Raw genomic sequence first — 21,059 nt, forward strand, 5'->3', positions numbered from 1 at the left:
ACACTCAGCCATACACTGGCCTCCGTCACGCTGGACCAAGCTCTCCCGCATCATCTGTCCAGGTCCATGATGGACATCGAGGTAAACGGCCGCGCCACGACCTGCTTGTTCGACAGCAGGAGCACGGAGAGTTTTATTCACCCAGACACAGTGCGCTGCTACTCCCTCACTGTCCGGCCAACGCGCCATCGGATCTCGATGGCGTCGAAGTCCCATTCAACAGACGTCAGCGGATACTGTGTGGTGACCCTGTCGGTTAGGGGCACGGAATATAAAAACTTTAAACTCCTCGTCCTGCCCCAGCTCTGCGCTGCCATCCTACTAGGGCTGGATTTCCAATGCCACCTCCAAAGTGTCACTTTGGCATACGGTGGACCCCTCCCCCCACTCAGTCTACAACCAGCAGTTTTTAAACCGCCCGCCGCATACCACCTGTGGCCTCTCCACTCTCCAAGTCCCGCCCCCCTCCTTGTTCGCTAACCTCACCCGCGACTGTAAACCCGTCGCTACCAAGAGCAGGCGGTACAGCGCCGGGGACAGAGCTTTTATTAGCTCTGAGGTGCAGCGTCTCCTGAAGGAGGGTATCATCGAGGGGAGTACCAGCCCCTGGTGTGCCCAGGTCGTAGTCGTTAAGACCGGCAATAAAAACCGCCTGGTCATCGACTACAGCCAAACCATAAACCGGTACACCCAGCTGGACGCATATCCCCTTCCCCGCATATCTGACATGGTCAACCAGATTGCACAGTACCGGGTATTCCCCACCACTCCCCCAAATCCAGCTCCTGTAGGCGGTATGCCGGAACCTCAGGGGCCTTCGTCGACCACGCAGACACCAGCATTAACATCGGATATGGCACCACCGCCGCCACTGCTGCGCCGGTCAGAAAGGCTTACGAGGCCTCCTGATAGACTGACATACACGAACTAGTAGTACACTTCACCCCGCCGGACTCAATTTTAAACAAGGGGTGAATGTGGTAAACCACTGTTATTGTTACACTGTTGTTATCACCTACACAAGGTTACCTCTTGCCTCGCACACTGTTATACCTAGGCATACCTCAGCTGACTCCGCCCATGGCTCCGCCTGCTTGCCCAGGTATAAAGGTGATTGCTTGGCTAGTATTCTTCCTTGCTGGAACCGATCACCCACGAGGGTGGGCTCTGTTATTTAGCAAATAAAAACCTATAGTTACTATCTTAACTCGTCGCTTTTCATGGAATGAATTGATAGGTATATCACCGTGTAACTGGGGTTCCTGGATCTGTGGCCGTGTAACCGGGACTCCTGCACAAGTGCCGTGTAACCGGGGCACCTGTGGCTGTGTACGGGGCTCTTGTACCTTGGTAAGTATACCTCTCTAATCCGGACTTTTTGGTCAACCGGCACCACGCCGGACCTGTCGGTGCCGGATTTAAAAAAAAGTTTCCTGTACTATGTTTAGCTTCTGTAGTGCAGCACCAGCATTGTTGCACACAAACTAATTATATGACTACAACATTAAACTCTGGCTTAATGCTGATGTTTAAATCTAATATTTCAATATTCATAAGGCTGCTGTTTGTCATTGGTTTTTTCACTTTGACTTTCTCAAATGCCAATAACTGAAAATACAGTCCCTACCACTTATAACTGGTGCGTTGGTGGTTCTGCCACTATAAGCAATAAGACGGTCAACTCTACGATTCATTATATATAAACTTATCACAAGTGCCTCATGTTTGAGACCAACAGAAGAACATGTACCGTTTAAACCAAAGAAACATAAAACATAAATGTATTTTCATTCATCTGCAAGCATTCTAATGGCCAGATCAATTAACTTCAGGATATGTACTCCCGCCTACAAGTACGGTCCGGCTATTTTAATGTGTGCGGCGCTTGTGATTCTTTGGATAATTTAATCCTCGCTTCTGTGATCATACAACTCAAGTTTAACTCAGAAATCCCAAGTGCATAAAAAAATCATGCAGATACAGGGGTGTTGTGAAGCAGTGAGTAAATCGGTAAATACAGCGGATTAATGAGGTGCGACAAAAAAAACTTACTGAACTGCCCAAAATCATCTGCATGCTTAATGCATTTTAAGCAGCGCCTTTGTAATTGACTCGTATAGACCTGGCAAATGGTTAGTGCTAATTGTCCAATATAGACGGCTGCCTGTGATGAGCATGGATGGTGTATGTGGTACTTCAGTTTCCCAACCAGCTGGTAGACCATGTCCATGGTCCCTACACTGTCTGGCACTGTCATCCGTGCAAATAACAAAAAATACATTTTTCTAAAGCCATATTTTCCCAAGCAAACCCATTTTACTTGGAACAATTTAAGGTGTCCTCAGACTTTTGCTTGCGTTAAGATATTAATGTTGCCAAATCTAGCATACTGTTACAAGTACTGTACTACATCCTTTTAATCTAAAATCTTTTTTTCAGTTTTTATGACTACGCAGGAAGAGTCGATGAAGAAAGCCTGGATAGAATCCTCAAAGGAAGGAGGAAAGTAAGTATTGACTTTTGGTAAACTTTGCATGTTCTTTTAAGGTAAACGTTGCAACATAGGACCAGGGGTAGGCCATTCAGTCCTAGAGCCTGTTGCACCATTCAGTTAGATCATGGTTGTTCTGGACCTCTAACTCCATTTAGCCACCTTTTGATCCAGATCCATTCATACCCTTATCTAACAAAAAGCTGTTGATTGCAGCCTTGGGGAAAATTTGATCCAGCATCTACAGCCTTTTGGGGAGATAACCAGATTTCCCCACTACCCTTTGTGTGGAAAAAGTGTTTCCCAATATCACTCCAAAATGGCCAAGCTCTAACTTTAAGATTGTGGCCCCTTGTTCTGGATTCCCCCTCCAGAGGAAATAGCTTCTTCGTGTCTACTCTATCGATTCCTTTATCATTTTAAACACCTCAATTAGATCACCCCTCAACCAGATCACCCCTCAACCTTCTAAGCACAAGGGAATACAAGCCAAGTTTATGCAACCAGTCCTCATAATTTAACACACAAAGGCCTGGTGTGTGGGGAAATCTGCGATGTACTATTCAAGGCTGATGCATCCTTGCTGAGGTGTGGTGCATAAAACTGAATGCAGTACTCCAGATGAGGTCTGACCAAGGCTCTGTATAACTGAAACATAACTTCCTTCTCTTTGTATTCCAGCCCCCTTTAGATAAAGGCCAACATTTCATTAGCTTTATCGATTACTTTTTGTACCTGTGATACTAAGTTTTTAGTGATTTTTGTGTTGGAAGGCTATGCAACTTCATCTGATGTCCGCATGCGTACTTTCCAGATGATGTCTTTAGATGGAAACTTTCCCTCTGAGGCCAGTTGTAGTGCCCCCACCAACCCTTGATTTAGTTCAGAAATATAATTATGTACAAAAGAGCTAAGATGGCTACATTGCTACTCGGTTGTTACTCATAGTTTTGCTTTTTTTTGGTACATTTAGAATAAGGGAGGAACAATATCTGAATTTTTAGAAGTGTCAATTTCTCCTGGTTCAGAATCAAATTTCTCAAGGAAAAATTTCCTCCCCCACCCCAGCCCCTTCAAAGATTTGAATATTTGAAGCTAAGTGTTGCACTGTAATTATGTAAAATGGGTTTCTTGCGCATGAAAGTCCTAATAGCTTCCTCCTTCTGTAGAATGTTATTGGCTGGTACAGATTTAGAAGGAATACACAGCAGCAGATGTCCTACAGAGAACATATTATCCATAAACAGCTGACAAACATCCTTGGAGTGCCTGATCTAGTCTTCCTTCTATTTAGCTTCATCTCCACAGCAAACAACTCAACACATGCGTTGGAGTATGTGCTCTTTAGGCCCAATCGCCGGTAAGCATTCTAGCTTGCTTCGATTTATTGAATGAATTCTAAAGATTTTGAGCATTTCATAACCACCTAGTAAAACTGTTAAGTCTCTTTCACCCCACCTCACAGCATGTTGACTCTATGGTTGGATATGTGTGTATTGTAAGTAAAAGATACCAATCTTAGTAGGTTCACTGTATATATTTGCGATTATGGGTTAACTAGAATTACAAAGTACTGAAGTTGGAATGTGTTTATACTTGAGTGTATAGAAACCTTTACATTGTCATGAGTTATATTGTTACTCAATCTATTTAAGAAAAAACTCATGCAACTGTCTTATGCAGGAATTACAGATATTTTTTGCCATGGGGTATTTTAAGTTTTTAAAATGTCCTACCTTTCTCTCAAGGTATGATCAGAGAGTTTCACTCTCAATCCCTAATTTGGGGAATACTAGTCAGCAGGAGTACAAGAGTTCCTCGGTGCCAAACACATCGTGGAATTATGACAAAGTGGTAACAGAACATGGGTGAGTATTAAACTACTAGTTTCAAAATATTCCAACAAAAAATATTTTAATAAATGATATGTAGCGAGATGACTCTGAAAACCCTGCAGTGACGCTGTCTATGTATCTAAACTTGTCTGTTCAGTAACATGTAGGAAGTATGTGCATGTTGTCAGGAAACAAGTCTTCGGTAAATATCTATCTGCTGATCATTGCAGTGATGTGCAGTGGTTTCTGGGACATTATCAGTTTCTTATGTTGCTCTGAGCTAATATGACAGTCGCATCTTATAGCAGTCTCGCTGCTAATTGCTCAGTGAAACATATCTAATCTCAATAACAGAAAATGCTGGAAAAACTCAGGTCAGGCAACATCCGTGGAGAGAAATTTGAGTTGACGTTTCGGGTTGAACCCTTCTTCAAGAAGGGTTCGACCCGAAATGTCAACTCAAATTTCTCTCCACGGATGTTGCCTGACCTGAGTTTTTCCAGCATTTTCTGTTGTTTTGGATTTCCAACATCCGCAGTATTTTGCTATCATATCTATTCTCAAGTATTACGTTCTATTTATGATTTTGGCAACTTGAACTTATGGTCTCTCCCATTACTGGGATCTTAACTCCTGTAAACCACTAAGCCTGATGACATCTAAAGGACATAAATAAGGATGTGTTTTGTAGATGAAAGCAAAATATTGCAGATGCTTGAAATTTAAAACAAAAACAGAAAACGCTGGAAACACGGCAGGTTAGGCGGCATCTGTGGAGAGAGAAACAGAGAAAACATTTCGGATAGGGACCCTTGGTGTTTCCAGCATTTTCCGTTCTTCGTAACTATTTAAAAAAAAAAAAAAAAAGTGGTGCTGTTGATATTTGACATCTAATTTCATTGGTATTTATATTGGTGCATAGGTTACAAAACAGCAACTTGGTTTCAACTTGTCTACTGCTTCATGAATCTAATTTCAGTTTACAGCACTGCAAGAAAATGTTGTTTTCTGATCCATGACAGACCCTGACAAGTGCAGGGATCCTATCAAAATGAGCTTGAAATTGACCTTGCACAATTTGGTATGTAACTGAAAGTCACATGAACTTGTAATGTGACCAGTCATAATTTGATCACCTAGTATATTCCTGCAGAATTACATTTCATGTCTTTTCACATAGTTGTGACAAACTACAGTTCATTTTTTGCTGTGATGACTGCATTTATGAGCTGATTGGTTCCATTCCATTTAGAGATGGTTGTCCACACTTTATCCAGTGCAATCTGGACATGATGGTGTGCACATGGATTGAACTTTGTGCAGAAATTAGCAATAAAATTATTTTGTTGGGTATTCACCATCTAGTGAATAGTTGAGCCATACAAACCACAAGGTTTTGAGCACCATTCTGCCTGAATTTTCTGAGCTCCGCCAGGTAGTAGGCATATTGCAATTGATTTTCATGTCCCTGGTAAGGAGAAGAAAAGTGGCTACAGTTCCCTCTCCTGATTGCTACCCATTGCTTGCCCCTACTGAACATCAGATGAGGACCTGATGGTTGAGCTGTAATGCTAAACTCACTCGTTCCTCTTTCTTCCCCCCCCCCCCCGCCACCACAACCCCATGGGTCAAATAGAATGTTGACACTGAGGCTCACATATGAATAACAGTGAGTTGGACAAAATATGAAAGTGTGCATGCGACCTTTGCAACCATGCTTCAACATAGAGAAAGGGGAAAGCGGAGAAATTTGGAGGACAGAAATGGTTTTCTATCTGCTTGGCCCAATCTAACTTCACTAACAGCTAAGGTGCATGTTAGACTTGTTTTTCAGGGTAACAATAAATGAAGGCTACTGAATTAAAATTGTATAAAGAAAAGCTTGAATTTGAATACACGTGATGGTGTATGTCTCTTTTGAATCACAATCTTTTTTTCTTTATCAATCTGTAGCAGTATTTCAGAACATTTAAAAGTATTATTGGTATCTCAGCAGCTATGAAGACTACATATAATAAGCTGCTAGATATTGTGTTATGAGTACAGAACAAGGAGGCCTTATTGCTCAATATGCCCATCCCATCTAAATGTTACCTTTACAAAACTTAATTTGTTAATTATCCAGTCACTAACCCATATATCACTTAAAAATCACACGCAGTTACTAAAACCTAAATAATTAAGTTCTTTACCATTCAGTATTGCGAACAGGCCTTGATTTACAATGTCCTTTGGAATGGTGTGTAGCTCTTAAACATGGTGCATAAATGCACTTTCAAGCTTGAGTTAATAAGCTATTGTTTTTTTATTTTCTCTACACAGGGCTGAGTTCTTTGACAAAGATGGAGTGATTAAAGATATCAGGGCCATTTATCAGGTGTACAATGCGCTTCAGGAAAAACTGCAAGTAAGTTAGATCATCATGTAGGGAGTTAACTGAACTAGGAATAATTGAATGTAAAGTCTCACTAATGTGCTTCAAGTTAATTCATGTTTAGTTTTGCTATAAATTGTGTAGATGTGCATATTTTTTAAAAAAAATCTGTGCACCAGGTACCCAGTTGTGATCTTGCTAGCTTCAAGGGATTAAGGTTGCAGATACATGCCAGAGAGGAGCTAATGGTATCAAATTTTGACAATTTGTTCAGTGCATATATGACTTTACATATGGCGATCTGAGCGCTTTGGGTATGATTTGATCCCTTCCCCCACGTGTCTGAAACACCAGGGAGTACCATTGTACCTCGTGTTTTGTACTCGCCTGCTAGGTACATTTTTTTTCCTGCTCTACCTGGAGGATAATTCTGCATTGCATTGAGGCGACCTAATAATAACTCGCTTCATCAACTCCTAACTTGTTCAACCTGTCAAATGCAGCTGTGCCCGCATTGTGCCCTACCTCTGTCCCCCAGTGTATCCAATTTAAAATCCTAGTCCTCGTATTCGGATTTCTCTACAAGTCTCGCACCTCCCTACTTCTGCAACCTCCTCCAGCGATGCATCCCTTGCCACACCTTTTTGTCCTCTGACTCCACCTTCTTGTACATTCCCTTGTTGCTGCCCTATCATTAGCAGAGAGCTTTCAGTCACTTCACCTGATGTTCTGGAACTTGTTCTTGCTAAATCCCTAAAACAGTTTGGTAAGATCTCAGTGGAGAATCCAATCCTGAGCTTCCGATCCCATATCCTCTTCATCGCCAAGACCGCCTACTTCCACCTCTGTAATAGCGCCTGCCTCTGCCCCTGCCTCAGCTGCCACTGAAACCCTCATCCATGCTTTTGTTACCTCTAGACTTGACTATTCCAATGCTCTCCTGCCTAGCCTCCCATCTGCCCCTCTTCATAAACTGGAGCTCATCCAAAACTCAGCTGCCCGTATCCTGACTCTCACCAAGTCCCATTCACCCCATCACCCCTGTGCTCGCTGACCTACATTGTCTCCCTGTCCAGAAATGTCTCAAATTTAATATTCTCATCCTTGTGTTCAAAACCCTCCATGGCCTCGCCCCCACCCCATCTGTAACCTCCTTCAGCCCTCCGAGAACTCTGCATTCCTCCAATTCTGGCCTGTTGTGCATCCACGACTTCCTTTGTCCCACCATTGATGACCGTACCTTCAGCTGTCTAAGCCCCAACATCTGGATTTCCCTCCCTCAACCTCGCTTCCTTTTAAGACACTCCTTTAAAACCTACCTTTTGGACCAAGCTTTTGGTCACTTATCCTAACGTCGTCGTCTTTGACTCGGTGTCAAATTTTGTCTGAATGTGCTCCTGTGAAGCGCCTTAGGATATTTTAGTATGTTAAAGGCGCTATATAAATGCAAGTTGTTGTTGATTTATTTGAATTAAAGACCATTAATATAGTGTACTTTAATTACCTTATTTTAACACTTCAGACTGTATGTGGAGAAGTGGAAAAAAGTGAACGAACAGTTGAAAGTTATCTGCTAGAAGTGGATAAACTGAAGAAACAAATAGCACGCAGGAAAAGAGAGATTGAGGAGGAAAAGAGTAAGTAACTGAAGTATAAAATTGCATACTGCTAGGATGAAAAAAAGACTTTTTTTAAAAAAATCAACGCTGAGTGGTTTTCACCAAGAACTGATTAAATTTTCTTGAACAAACAAATGAGTAGGCCGACTCTCGCTTGCATAGCTAGCAGAATCCTGTAAGTACGCAAACTGCAATAAAGTAGAGCTATTCTAGCAAAAATATCTTTAAACTGAAGCGAAAAATACTTGGATGAAAGTGTTTGCTATATAAAGGCATAATTGAATCTAAGTTTGTTTACATCTTGTAAGCGTGCAATAAGGGCACAGCAGTCATCATGGGTGACTTTAATCTACATATAGATTGGGCCAACCAAATTGGTAACAATACTGTGGAGGAGGAATTCCTGGAGTGTTTACGGGATGGTTTCCTGGACCAATATGTCGAGGAACCAACCAGAGATCAGGCCATCTTAGACTGGGTATTATGTAATGAGAGAGGATTAATTAGCAATCTTGTTGTACGAGGCCCCTTGGGTCGGAGCGATCATATGATTGAATTCTTCATTAAGATGGAGAATGAAGTAGTTGACTCGGAGACTAGGGTCCTAAATTTAAATAAAGGAAACTACGATGGTTTGAGGCGCGAGTTGGGTAGGATCGATTGGGGAATGTCACTCAAAGGGTTGACGGTGGATAGGCAATGGCAAACATTCAAAGACCGCATAGATGAACTACAGAATTTGTTCATCCCAGTTTGTCATAAAAATAAAACAAAAAAGGTGACTCAACCATGGCTAACAAGGGAAATTAGGGATAGCGTAAGATCCAAGGAGAGGACATATAAATTGGCCAGAAAAAGCAATAATCCTGAGGATTGGGAGCAGTTTAGGATTCAACAAAGGAGGACAAAGGGGTTAATTAAGAAGGGGAAAATAGAATATGAGAGTAAGTTTGCAGGGAACATAAAAACTGACTGTAAGAGCTTCTATAGATATGTGAAGAGAAAAAGATTGGTGAAGTCAAGTGTAGGTCCCTTGCAGTCAGAATCAGGGGAATTTATAATGGGGAACAAAGAAATGGCAGACCAACTAAATACATATTTTTGGTTCTGTCTTCACAAAGGAGGACACAAATAACCTCCCAGAGATGCTGGGGAACATAGGGTCTGATGAAAGGGTGGAACTGAAAGAAATCAGTATTTGTAGGGAAATGGTGTTAGGGAAATTGATGGGACTGAAGGCTGATAAATCCCCAGGGCCTGATAATCTACATCCTAGGGTACTTAAGGAAGTGGCCCTAGAAATAGTAGATGCATTGCTGATCATCATCCAACATTCGATGGAATCTAGAACAGTACCCATGGATTGGAGGGTAGCTAATGTTACCCCACTATTCAAAAAAGGTGGTAGAGAGAAAACAAGGAATTACAGACTGGTAAGCCTGACATCGGTAGTGGGGAAAATGCTAGAGTCCATTATAAAAGATGTAATAGCAGAGCACTTGGAAAACAGTGACAGGATCGGACAAAGTCAGCATGGATTCACAAAAGGTAAATCGTGCTTGACTAATCTACTGGAATTTTTTGAGGATGTAACTGGTAAAATAGATGAGGGAGAACCAGTGGATGTGGTGTATCTGGACTTTCAGAAGGCCTTCGATAAGGTCCCGCATAAGAGATTAGCGTGTAAAGTTAAGGCACATGGGATTGGGGGCAGGGTATTGACTTGGATAGAGAACTGGCAGACAGAAAGCAAAGAGTTGGAATAAACGGGTCTTTTTCCGAATGGTGGGCAGTGACTAGTGGGGTACCGCAGAGATCGGTCCTTGGACCCCAGCTATTCACAATATATATAAATGATCTGGACAAGGGAACTAGATGTAATATCTCCAAATTTGCAGACGACAAAGCTGGGTGGGCGTGTGTGCTGTGAGGAGGATGTTGAGAAACTCCAGGATGATTTGGACAAGTTGGGTGATTGGGCAGAAGCATTATAACGTGGATAAATGTGAGGTTATCCACTTTGGTGGCAAAAACAGGAAGGCAGATTATTATCTAAATGGCAATAGATTGGGAGAAGGGGAAGTGCAACAAGACCTGGGTGTCCTTATGCACAAGTTGCTGAAGGTAAGCATGCAGGTGCAGCAGGCGGTTAAGAAGGCAAATGGTATGCTGGCCTTCGTAGCGAGATGGTTTGAGTACAGGAACAAGGATGTCTTGCTGCAGTTGTACAGGGCCTTGGTGAGACCACATCTTGAGTATTGTGTGCAGTTTTGGTCGCCTTATCTGAGGAAGGATGTTCTTGCCATGGAAGGAGTTCAGCGAAGATTCACCAGGCTGATACCTGGGATGGCAGGAATGACGTATGAGGAGAGATTGGGTCGATTGGACTTGTACTCGCTGGAGTTTAGAAGAATGAGAGGTGATCTCATTGAAACTTATAAAATTCTGACAGGACTGGACAGACTAGATGCAGGAAGGATGTTCCCGATGGTCGGGGGAGTCCAGAACCAGGGGACACAGTCTAAGGATAAAGGGTAGGCCATTTAGGACAGAAATGAGGAGGAATTTCTTCACCCAGAGAGTGGTGAACCTGTGGAACTCTCTCTCAGAAGGCGGTGGAGGCCAGTTCATTAAATATATTCAGGAAGGAGTTGGATATATTTCTTAAGGCTAAAGGGATCAAGGGGTATGGGGAGAAAGCAGGGACCGGGTACTGAATTTGGATGATCAGCCATGATCGCACTGAATGGTGGAGCAGGCTCGAGGGGCCGAATGGCCTACTCCTGCTCCTATCTTCTATGTTTCTATTTATGCTCATTGCTGCCTGTTGTAGGTGGATAGCAAAGTTAATCAAAATTATACAGGTCTAAATTCTGGGACTCAGTATTTTTAGATTAATACCAGTTTGAAAATATTCCTCAGCAGTGTGATAGACCATTAGTTTCTCAAAATTAAAATTAAGCCTGCAAAGTCAATCTGCTCGATTTAACTATTTGTGCCCCAAGTTGCCAAGCACGGATTTGGAAAGAAATGGAGAAACAATTGACTCAGTAGTGCAAGAGCGGTTACTCATCTAGTCAGCAGAGCTGCTTCTGATTTTGGAATGTAAACGTGCTTGCTTTCAACTAGCTGAGAATTGTCCTTTTTAGGTTGTTTTTAAACCAAGGGCAACCCAGTCTGTTCGTTCTTGCCTCTAAAATGGACTTGTTGTGAAAGAAAATAAGTAAAGGTTTTAAAGCTAGGAAGGGAGGTTAGGTAGAAAAAAAATGTGCTCGAGAATCATAAGGAAGCAAATAGAGGAGACGATGGATGATCAGATAAGCAGATTTGGTGTACTATTTACAACAGTTCAAAGATGCACATTTTAGTAGTTTTGGGTTAAAGCCTCTGCTGAATTTGTTTTATTACTGTAATAATGTTACTACATAAGCTGAAGCTTGTAAAATCAGATGGCCCAGGGAGACTGGGATTTCCCCAAACCTGCTACAGCCTAAAAGTTACAAAATATTAAAATGGTAAGTAATTAAACACTTTGGACAGCTACTGCAAATCATTGTAGCTGGACTGTAGTTTATAATACATGCTGTCCTGGATCAATAGCCGAGACAAATCACTTTAAACCCCGATTTAAAATTCTGTAGTGCTCTGCAGCCACAGCTGTGACATACTCGCTATGTTTTCAACATTGTCATCACAATGTAGTGTACAAACCCTCCCCTCTAGGCTATTCCCTATGCAGCATATACCGTGCTCTACTGCTGCTGCATTTATATTGTAGAACTGCTTCAGCCAATAATTCTGTAAAACCTGTAGCTCCCAGTGCCATAGCAACCACCCAACAGCAAAATGTAGAGGTTTCTAGAACACCACAACATTTAAACTGTTTTCTTTGGGCAAATGCATAAATGATAAAATGTATCCAGTACAGGTAGACTACCCTTTATCCGGACTTCCGAAAACCGAAACCCTCTAAAAACCGAAGGTTTTTTCGTTCAGCGTAAGTCGTGCGTACGACTTACGCTGAACGAAAAAACCTTCGGTTTTTAGAGGGTTCCGGTTGCGGAAGTTCGGATAAAGGGTAAGTCGTGCGCACGACCCCCCCGACAACCGCCAGCCGCCGACCCCCGCCAGCCCCGACAACCGCCGACCCCCCCCCCGCGGACCCCGCCGGCCCCGACAACCGCCGACCCCGCCAACCGCCCCGCGGACCCCGCCAGCCCCGACAACCGCCGACCCCCCCCCCGCGGACCCCGACAACCGCCGACCCCCCCCCCCGCGGGCCCCGACAACCGCCGACCCCCCCGCGGACCCCGCCAACCGCCCCGCGGACCCCGCCAGCCCCGACAACCGCCGACCCCCCCCCGCGGACCCCGACAACCGCCGACCCCCCCCCCCCCCCCCCCCGCGGGCCCCGACAACCGCCGACCCCCCCGCGGACCCCGCCGGCCCCGACAACCGCCGACCCCGCCAACCGCCCCGCGGACCCCGCCAGCCCCGACAACCGCCGACCCCCCCCGCGGACCCCGACAACCGCCGACCCCCCCGCGGACCCCGCCAGCCGCCGACCCCCCCCCCCGCGGACCCCGCCAGCCCTGACAACCGCCGACCCCCGTACCCCGCCGACCCCGACTGACTTACGCTGAGCGTCAGCGTAAGTCGTGCGCACGACCCCCGCCGACCCCCCCCGCGGACCCCCGCCGACCCACCTTCCGAAATCCGAAATTCTCCTTTATCCGAAACTCGGCTGGTCCCGAGGTTTTCGGATAAAGGATAGTCTACCTGTACTTTCTAATAATTTCTTTGTTATTTTTCCACTTTAGAGCTTCAAGAAGCTGCACTGAATAGAGGATTAGCGGAAGAAAATTCAGCGCATATGCCTATCCTGCGGACCTGTCCTGGACAAGTAATGGAAGTACATATGCAAGAAAGCTTGGATCCCTCTATTGCTCTGTTGCCTAATTCTGATCTATCTGATACTGCTAGGGGCAATTTGCAGGTGATGAGTAGTGGTTATGTGCCTCGGTTACAGGGTGTGGGTTCTGCTGGTAAAGCTTCACCAAGCACAAGTGCTCCCAACTACTATGGAAGCAGAATGGGGAGTCCCCAATCACAAAAAGCACATGGAGATACTGTTAATAAAGAAGAGGACAATTATGTAAGCTTGCACGAACCTTCAGAAACATCTGACAGTGAATACACTGCGTTGGGTGAAATGTGTCCGAATTCACATCCAGATGAAGATACAAATGGCCCTCAAACGTCACAAATATAACAGACTCTTATGGCACTAATTTTGTGATGCACATTAATTTTGAAAGATGCGAGAAAGAAGATGGTTTTCAGGCCAAGCAATTGCATCGATGTGTAACAGGAAAGTTGCTGTGTGCAGAAAGCTTAAATATCCTACATGTGATGGTTTATTGCCTTGTGAAAAGTGTCATTTCAGATAAACAGGATGTAGGATTATTTTTCTGTACACTTTTTAGAAAGGTTCCTATGTAATGGCCAAAAATTGCTTCCAAAGGCACAATACCAACTATTGGCACACAATGGTAGCACCAGATATTTTTTTTTAAACCAATCGCTGCTGGGTCTGTACCTAATGAAGAATTTGTTTTCAATTGACAATACCGTACCTCTTGCACTATATTTTGTTTTTGCCTTTTTTGCAGGCTCACAAAAGGGAACGTTGTCAGCGGCCTTCAAAATTCACCCCATTAAGAGCCAAATTAGTGCTTGTTCAATTCTTTGTAGCCGAATTTGAACAAAGATTGATTATATAATTGCTTTAGCTTGCACGTTGTGAGATTATCTGAGTAGGACTGTCTTATTTGGACATTTTGAAGTTGTGTAGTGCACTGTACTGTATCACTGCACTTAACCATTCAGTCCTTTTAAAAATGGAAATGTAAATTGCTAGTATGTAATCCAAAAAAACTTTGGTTTCTTCATCAATGATGTGCCTGACTGGTGGTAGTATAGCAAAATTTGTATATAAAAATAATCTACTGCTCACTGCTCCTGTTTACTAGAATTATTGCTATATTCCTTTTTGGGTGCTGTAATTTTCTTGATTTTATTGCAATTCTGTTTGCCAAATTTTTAGTCTAGGCGTTTTTTTAAACGGAGCCGAGAAGAGGTTTCAGTTCATAAAAGACGATAGCCATCAAGTTGGCTCAACCAGAGTTAAAGGAAAATTATTGAAATTAACAGAAGCAAATCCTGTAGGAGAAGTGTACAAGAATTAAGTGTTTTAATTTGCTGGCTTCTGAATTTGTCCAAAATGGGGCTGCTAAGATTTAAAAATATCAAGTTAAATTTAGGAAATCCATTAGTCAATCTTTTCTTTGGGGTAGTTGTCTAATCTTTGAAAGGGTGACAATCTTTTGTACAACTTGAGACAAGTATGTGTACAAGCTGTTTCTTGGGCTACATTTACCAGTCACAGGGAGCTTTTACATTAATGTACCCATCCTGTACTCAGGAATTTTGTGTGTGTGTGTGTGTGTGTGTGTGTATATATATATATATATAAAAGAGTGCAATGCATCGTATCCATTTCAAAGTAAGAGAACTAACTCCCCAAGCAGATTTTGAGCCTGAGGGCATCTATGGTAAATTTCTGATCACATTTTACCTAACTTCATTCAAAACTTTTTTTTAAGCTGTCAGTGTATTTTCAAACTGTTGTACAACACCAAATATATCCTCCCCATCATTTTATCAGTAACAATCTGATTTGATGTGCATTACATCTGAACAGTTTGGTTTTATAAGGGTTTCAATTTGACTTGCTAACTAACATGAAAGGAAAATGTACTAATGGCTCATTTGGATTTTCTCTCTCTTTGTTTGATCCCTGACTGATGTTACAATTTTGTATAATCAGAACAGCAACGTTTATATTTCACAAGTACGTGAATACTGTTCTTACCGTCAAATGATTACAGAAGTTTGCACAAAATTTGAGTCTCAACTTACTAAATACAGTTTCCTAAATTAACGTGGTATTTGTAAATGGTAATTATAGAAAACTTTTGCAGATGCAACATTTGAAACTGGGCAATATTCATTGGGTTTGTTAATCAAAATTAATATAAATGTAGCTGTTAAAAGTAAACAAATAAAATTAATTCAAGTTTGTGTCAAACTTCATTTTTGAAAAGATCAATTGTAAAATTAGTTTCTGAAGTCTGGAAAAATGCATCTATTTTCAGTGGTACTAAAATACTTCATACCAGTATAAGCAGTAAACATTATTGCATAATTCAATTCATCCTGTATACATTTTTCTTCCATGGCTTCTAAATTCAGAGGCTGCACATAATCATGTCTACCAAAATGCCACAGGTTAGTAGCAGTGGAAGTGGCACAATGGTGCATTTCTGGAGTACACTGAGATTGGTTAATGTTCCCTGTTCGTGATGAGAGGCTCTGATTTAATTTGACATGAGTGTAATGCTCTAACCTGTGTACAAAGTGTAAAACACTTCCTTTCACCAGCAGTCATCCCTTACCTTATAAGCACCAAAATTCAGATTTAAATGACAGCCAAATTAATGGTTGCCTATTTTAATTTTCAGTAAGCTTATATGCTATACAGTTGCAGAAATTGATGATAGCTAATGTTTGCTACTCACAATATTGCATAGGACTTGACTAAAGTTAAAACGCCTATTCATGTTCTCACCAGTTTATATGACTGTATCCTGGGGCCTTAAATTTAAGTTTATATATTTTTAATTTTGACAACCAGTTTTTCCCTTTTTTTCCTGTTTTTAAAAACAAAAAACAAATCTTTAACTCATTGCAGTTTAAGAAGCCATGTCTTGTGTGGACAGTAACAAATAACTTCTAATGAACACACTGATCTTGACTTATAATCATCAGAGTATTGCACCATTTCCATTTGTATTTGCTGGACTTTGTATCCATTATTACTGGTGACAGATTTTCTAAGACACCATAATGGCTGCTGTATTTTTTTTTAAAACACAAGATTGGCCCTGATGAGTTGCGGTGTCAGCTGTTTTACAAAATGTATTTATACTGTACAGAATATTCAGGCTACAATTGCAGTAATACTTTGTGGTGTTCATAAATTGGGACTGTAGTAGGAATGAATCCCAGTGAACTTTTTGACAAACTAAAGATGTTTAATGTCCAACATCCATATACCACTATCGAACCACTTTCTGTTCAAGACTGGCTTCCCAAGGGTTTTCTCATGAAATTGCACAAAGCACTCCCAACAGAGCAAGAGATGGAATCTCCTTGAGGACCAAATCTTTCCCTGAAATTTGAAATGCTTACTGGTGTGGAATATTCTGGCAGTATTCTCTAGCTGTTAATTTATGCTCAATTGGTTTCTTGGGGGGGAGAAATTGAATACTTGCTGCACCATTTACTATCTATTCAGAATAATTCCAGTAATTGTTGACCTAGCCTATGGTACAGCATCACAAGGTAGTTGATGACAGTGGTGGCACTATATCCTAGTGACAAGATCACTGGAGAGGGAAGGTTGTTGATTACCTACTCTACATAGTTTTGAATACCAGTGTTGGCATTTAGTAGAATGTACTTAGATTGATTCTCTGCATTATAAAGTATTCACTGGCAGTTTAGAAAGTTACAGTGAACAAACCTTAGCATTGCACTGTCTATGAAGTATTTGGAGTCAGCAAGTTAGTGCTAAATGGAAATGTAGAAAGTACAAAGATGCAGTTAATTTTTTATATGCATATACCCAAAATATTGTATGCAATGTCTGTAAAAATGAGTGGCAAAGGAAACCTCTTAACAGATATTATCTTCCCTGTCCTTGGGAATACTTAAACTATTGAAAATAAAAAGTGTGAAATGCCACTTAATCATTGATATCATGTTTTTACTGCTGAACTTTATCCCTTTGCTGCCCTGTATGTTCTGTTTATACTGAATGATCAGACTGTTCTGGTTGCATTCTGGGTTAGCTCTGACTAGTTTGCATTGAGTTCAATTGCAAACTGTACTAGAATTCACTGACACTGCAATATCAAATTCAAATGATTGAGAAACCAGTTGCCATTTCACTGAATCCAATTTTTCTCACCAGCTATCTTCCAATGGTAGTTTGAATTTGCTGCATAAAATGTGCCTTAGCAATTCTACAGAAATTTAAGGACATTTTCCTTCTCTCCAGAACCCCCCCAGATCATTTCTAGCCTTTAAAACTACTACTAATCCACAAACCTGAGACCAATAAACTGAGCAATAGAATCAAAACTGATCTGGACTAGAAAATACTATGTTGCCATTATATTCTTGTACACAGGGCACCAAGTATTTTTATAGGATGCTTCTAACAACCCCAATGTAATCAATAGTGGACCTGTGTCCTTCTACTTGGGAACCAGTGGTTTGCATAGCATTGCTAACTAGAAAAATATCCCAAGATTTTTACAGAAGAGTAAAAATGGGCAGGAGTACAGTGGTGATTTGAAAGTGACAAGGCTTGGTTGAATAGGTAGGTTTTAAGAAGGTACTTTTAAAGATCAGGAGGGTCGACAGCTGAAAGTTCTACCACTGATAGAAATCACGTGGATGGGGTGAGGCTATGCAAAGATTGGGACACTGATTTTGAAATCAGTGCATTGGGGATAAGGTTAGGTCCACGATGGGCATTTGATAGTACTCTGCAGCCTTTTATATTTTTCTCCTATTGCAGTCAACCTTGGCAATTGCAACTCCATATAATTAAATTTCCATTTGATGGGAAGGGTGCTTTTGGTGGAAGCCTCAATGTAAATATAAATCCAATTTCTCAAACATTAAGCAGACGTGCAACAATAAAGTTGTATGCTTGGGTGAGGGCTTCCTCTTTTTGCTGTGGAGGACACATTTGGGGAGTACAGGGGTTTTGGGCACCTTACCCCAATCAGAGCTCGTGTTGCAGATTTATTGGAATAACTAGGGCCCCTGCAGTATTTATTTGGCAGTAATTATCTCTGATCCATGTCCTAGAGACAGCCAAAAGCAATCTCTTCATTTCAAGTTTGCATTCCACAATTTTTGGAGATGGTATGCTCATTAACATTCAAAATTTAAAGTCCTAAATTTAGGAGCTATCTAGCATGTACCCACAAGTAGCCTGGCATTACTTGTTTTATTTTATGTTCAAGAAATCAGGTAGCCTTTGCCCCATTTCAATCTCAGGAAATTGAATCAATTCCTGAAGTCAGAAGTCCAAATGAAAGATTAAGGGATGATGGATGCTAAATGAGTACTTTACCTCCATTTTCACACAAGTGTGACAATGAGAATAAAAGTTTGCAGTAAAACAATTAGATAAATTGTAAATAATAGTACTGGAAAAAGTTATTCAGCCAGTCAGGCAGCATCTATGGAGAATCGGTTAACTTCTGCCATGTTTAACTGTTTCTGTGGATGCTGCCTGACCCGTTTCCAGCATTTTCTGTTTGCTACAATATTGTGCCCAGTTTTGGGAGTCATTCTTTATGAATGCTCTTACTGCTGTGAAGAGGGTAGAGAAGAGATTTGCTCAGATGGTACTAGGGATGAGAGGCTTTAGTAATGAGTGGAAACTAAGTGCAGATTTAATAGAAGTGTTCAGAAATTGAGGGATTTGAGTAAAATTTTTCCTTATTTCCACTGCTGAATCAATAACTATAAGCCATAAATATATGCACAAAAAGTTAGAATTTTTTTTTTTATGCGGAGGGTTGTTAGGACAGCGAATTCCCTACCAGAAGCTGTGGTCAAAGTAGAAATCACTAGCTTTAAGAGGGAAGTGGATTAATAGCTTTAGTGCAGACATGGTGGTTTGAATCACCTGCTTCTTTGCTATAAAAATATGACTAAGTTGTTTACACTCCCACATTATTGGGCTGTATATTCAGATCCCTACAATGCCAAGCTCATGCGCTGAAAACTGGCATTTCCAATTTGTCAAGAATGCTCTTGACAGATCGGACGCCTGCCCTAGAGAAGGGCCTCTGCGGGTGGAGAGTTCCACTTTCTGCAGAAAACCCTTAATCTTGCGCCTGGCAAGAGTTGGAAAAAGTTTTTAAAAAATTTTCACATTTAAAAATACTTTTTGAAAAGTAAGCATTTTTAGCCCTGTTTTTATAAAAAAAAAAAAAAAAGTTAGAAAATATTTAATTTCAACTGATTTTTAAAAATGTATTTGGTTTTTGGGGTGATCTCCATTTGTAAATTTGACAGGTCTATGTCAAGTATATGAAGGGAGATTCCCTTCTTTGATTGGCTCCCCATGTGATCCTACGGGCGCTTGCAAACCACATGCGCCTCTGGGATACGTGGGCCCTGCGCATTGAGTTGGAGGGGGCCAGGAGCAGAAGTGTCCGGACCTTGGGAACCCTCTGGTAAGTCTGTAAATTTTTTCCAGCTCCGAGGCCTCTGCATGCAGGAAGCCTCCGATTGGAAAATACGGGCCATTATGTAAGTGGTGCTTAGAGGACTGGTTACCAGTTACAGATCTAAAGGATATGTACTTCCACATAAAAGGAAGAACTCTTAACTAAAATATGAATCTTTTCCCAGGCTTTCAGGATCTTTAAATTGTGCCTCTCAGTAGTCCGCATGTAATGATTGCTGCAGTATTTTAGAAATTCCGTATCTGGATGACATTTGAAGCTTGCCGGTTGGAGTCTGGTAGGTAGGCAGTCCAGCACGTAATCTATACCTTCAAGCAGGTGGGATTACAGTAAGTCACAACTGGATCCCCACAGAAGCATATATTTCTACAGGTTTGTACAGACAGACAAAGGTGGTCTTGGATAACTATCTTAGAGAAGGCACTAATAATTTCACAGCATTTTTACCCCTGAGTTTATGGCAGGATTTAAGATTCTACTGTGTAATTGCATCAATCATATCATGTAGCTCTAGTTTGCAGAATGGTATACACTTGCATTTAGTTTCACCACAGGTATGGATTCTTATATTTTAGAATACCTGCAGTGTTGTTTGGGCTATGTCTAAAATTCTATTCTAATACTTGCAATCATCATCATTCCCAGTTAGCCCCTTAGGCTTTGTGCAGTATCTGTTTTATGATGAGAGTTTTTAAGGATAGTGTAGATTAACACAAGGTAGCGTGCCGATTCCAATGAAATCAAGATCAAAAAAACACAAGGGCCCATGTTCCTAACCAAAGTTGAAGACCCTACAAGGTAGATAATCTTGCTGTATTCTTTTAAATCACTATCACCTCATCTCTCCAGAAGGACCTGATATGGAAGTTTTGTACAGAGGAAACAATGGCATGGTTACCTCAGGTTATTGTGCAGGGGGGTTGGGAGAAGATGCTTAACTTCTAACAGGGCAGATACACAAGATTAAATGAGTTAAGCATCCAGTCACAGAAATTAGTTAAATATAAACAGAAATAGGCATTAACATTAATAACTAAGCTGGTCACTTCAGTGAAAAGTAACAGCAGTAATCAGTTTTAATTAGTCTAAATTAATGGTCATGCACAGATTGCTGTTTAGTATTCTAAAGATTTTATTAGTGCAAAATGCTAACCCAATTTTGCCTATAATGCTGATTTTTATAGTTTTCTATTTGCATATCTTATGACTGAATCATCAGTAATTTGGAAACCATGTATTTCCTTACCCTGAATAAATCCATCAAAAATTCCAAGCAACAGGTGAATGACATTGAGTTCAAGATGTCAGTTAGAAAAAAAGTATCAGAATTGAAGAATTCAC

At 41.4% G+C, this 21,059-nt stretch overlaps 1 protein-coding gene across 3 annotated transcripts in view; it reads left to right on the forward strand.

Moving 5' to 3' along the window:
* abraxas2 (abraxas 2, BRISC complex subunit) overlaps positions 1 to 17,192 on the forward strand; it is a 39,817-nt gene extending 22,625 nt beyond the window's left edge. For all 3 annotated transcript variants that reach the window (XM_085994628.1, XM_085994630.1, XM_085994631.1), the window contains 6 exons: positions 2,440 to 2,506; positions 3,661 to 3,851; positions 4,240 to 4,359; positions 6,649 to 6,733; positions 8,223 to 8,337; positions 13,140 to 17,192. In XM_085994628.1, coding sequence (XP_085850754.1) covers positions 2,440 to 2,506; positions 3,661 to 3,851; positions 4,240 to 4,359; positions 6,649 to 6,733; positions 8,223 to 8,337; positions 13,140 to 13,591 — 1,030 coding nt within the window. In that variant the 3' untranslated portion in view covers positions 13,592 to 17,192. The remainder of the gene's footprint in view (positions 1 to 2,439; positions 2,507 to 3,660; positions 3,852 to 4,239; positions 4,360 to 6,648; positions 6,734 to 8,222; positions 8,338 to 13,139) is intronic.
* The last annotated feature ends 3,867 nt before the right edge of the window (positions 17,193 to 21,059 follow it).

This window comes from Somniosus microcephalus, chromosome 8, assembly GCF_052327205.1.
Source record: "Somniosus microcephalus isolate GS21.2 chromosome 8, FLI_Smic_1.0, whole genome shotgun sequence".
Lineage (NCBI taxonomy): Eukaryota > Metazoa > Chordata > Chondrichthyes > Squaliformes > Somniosidae > Somniosus > Somniosus microcephalus.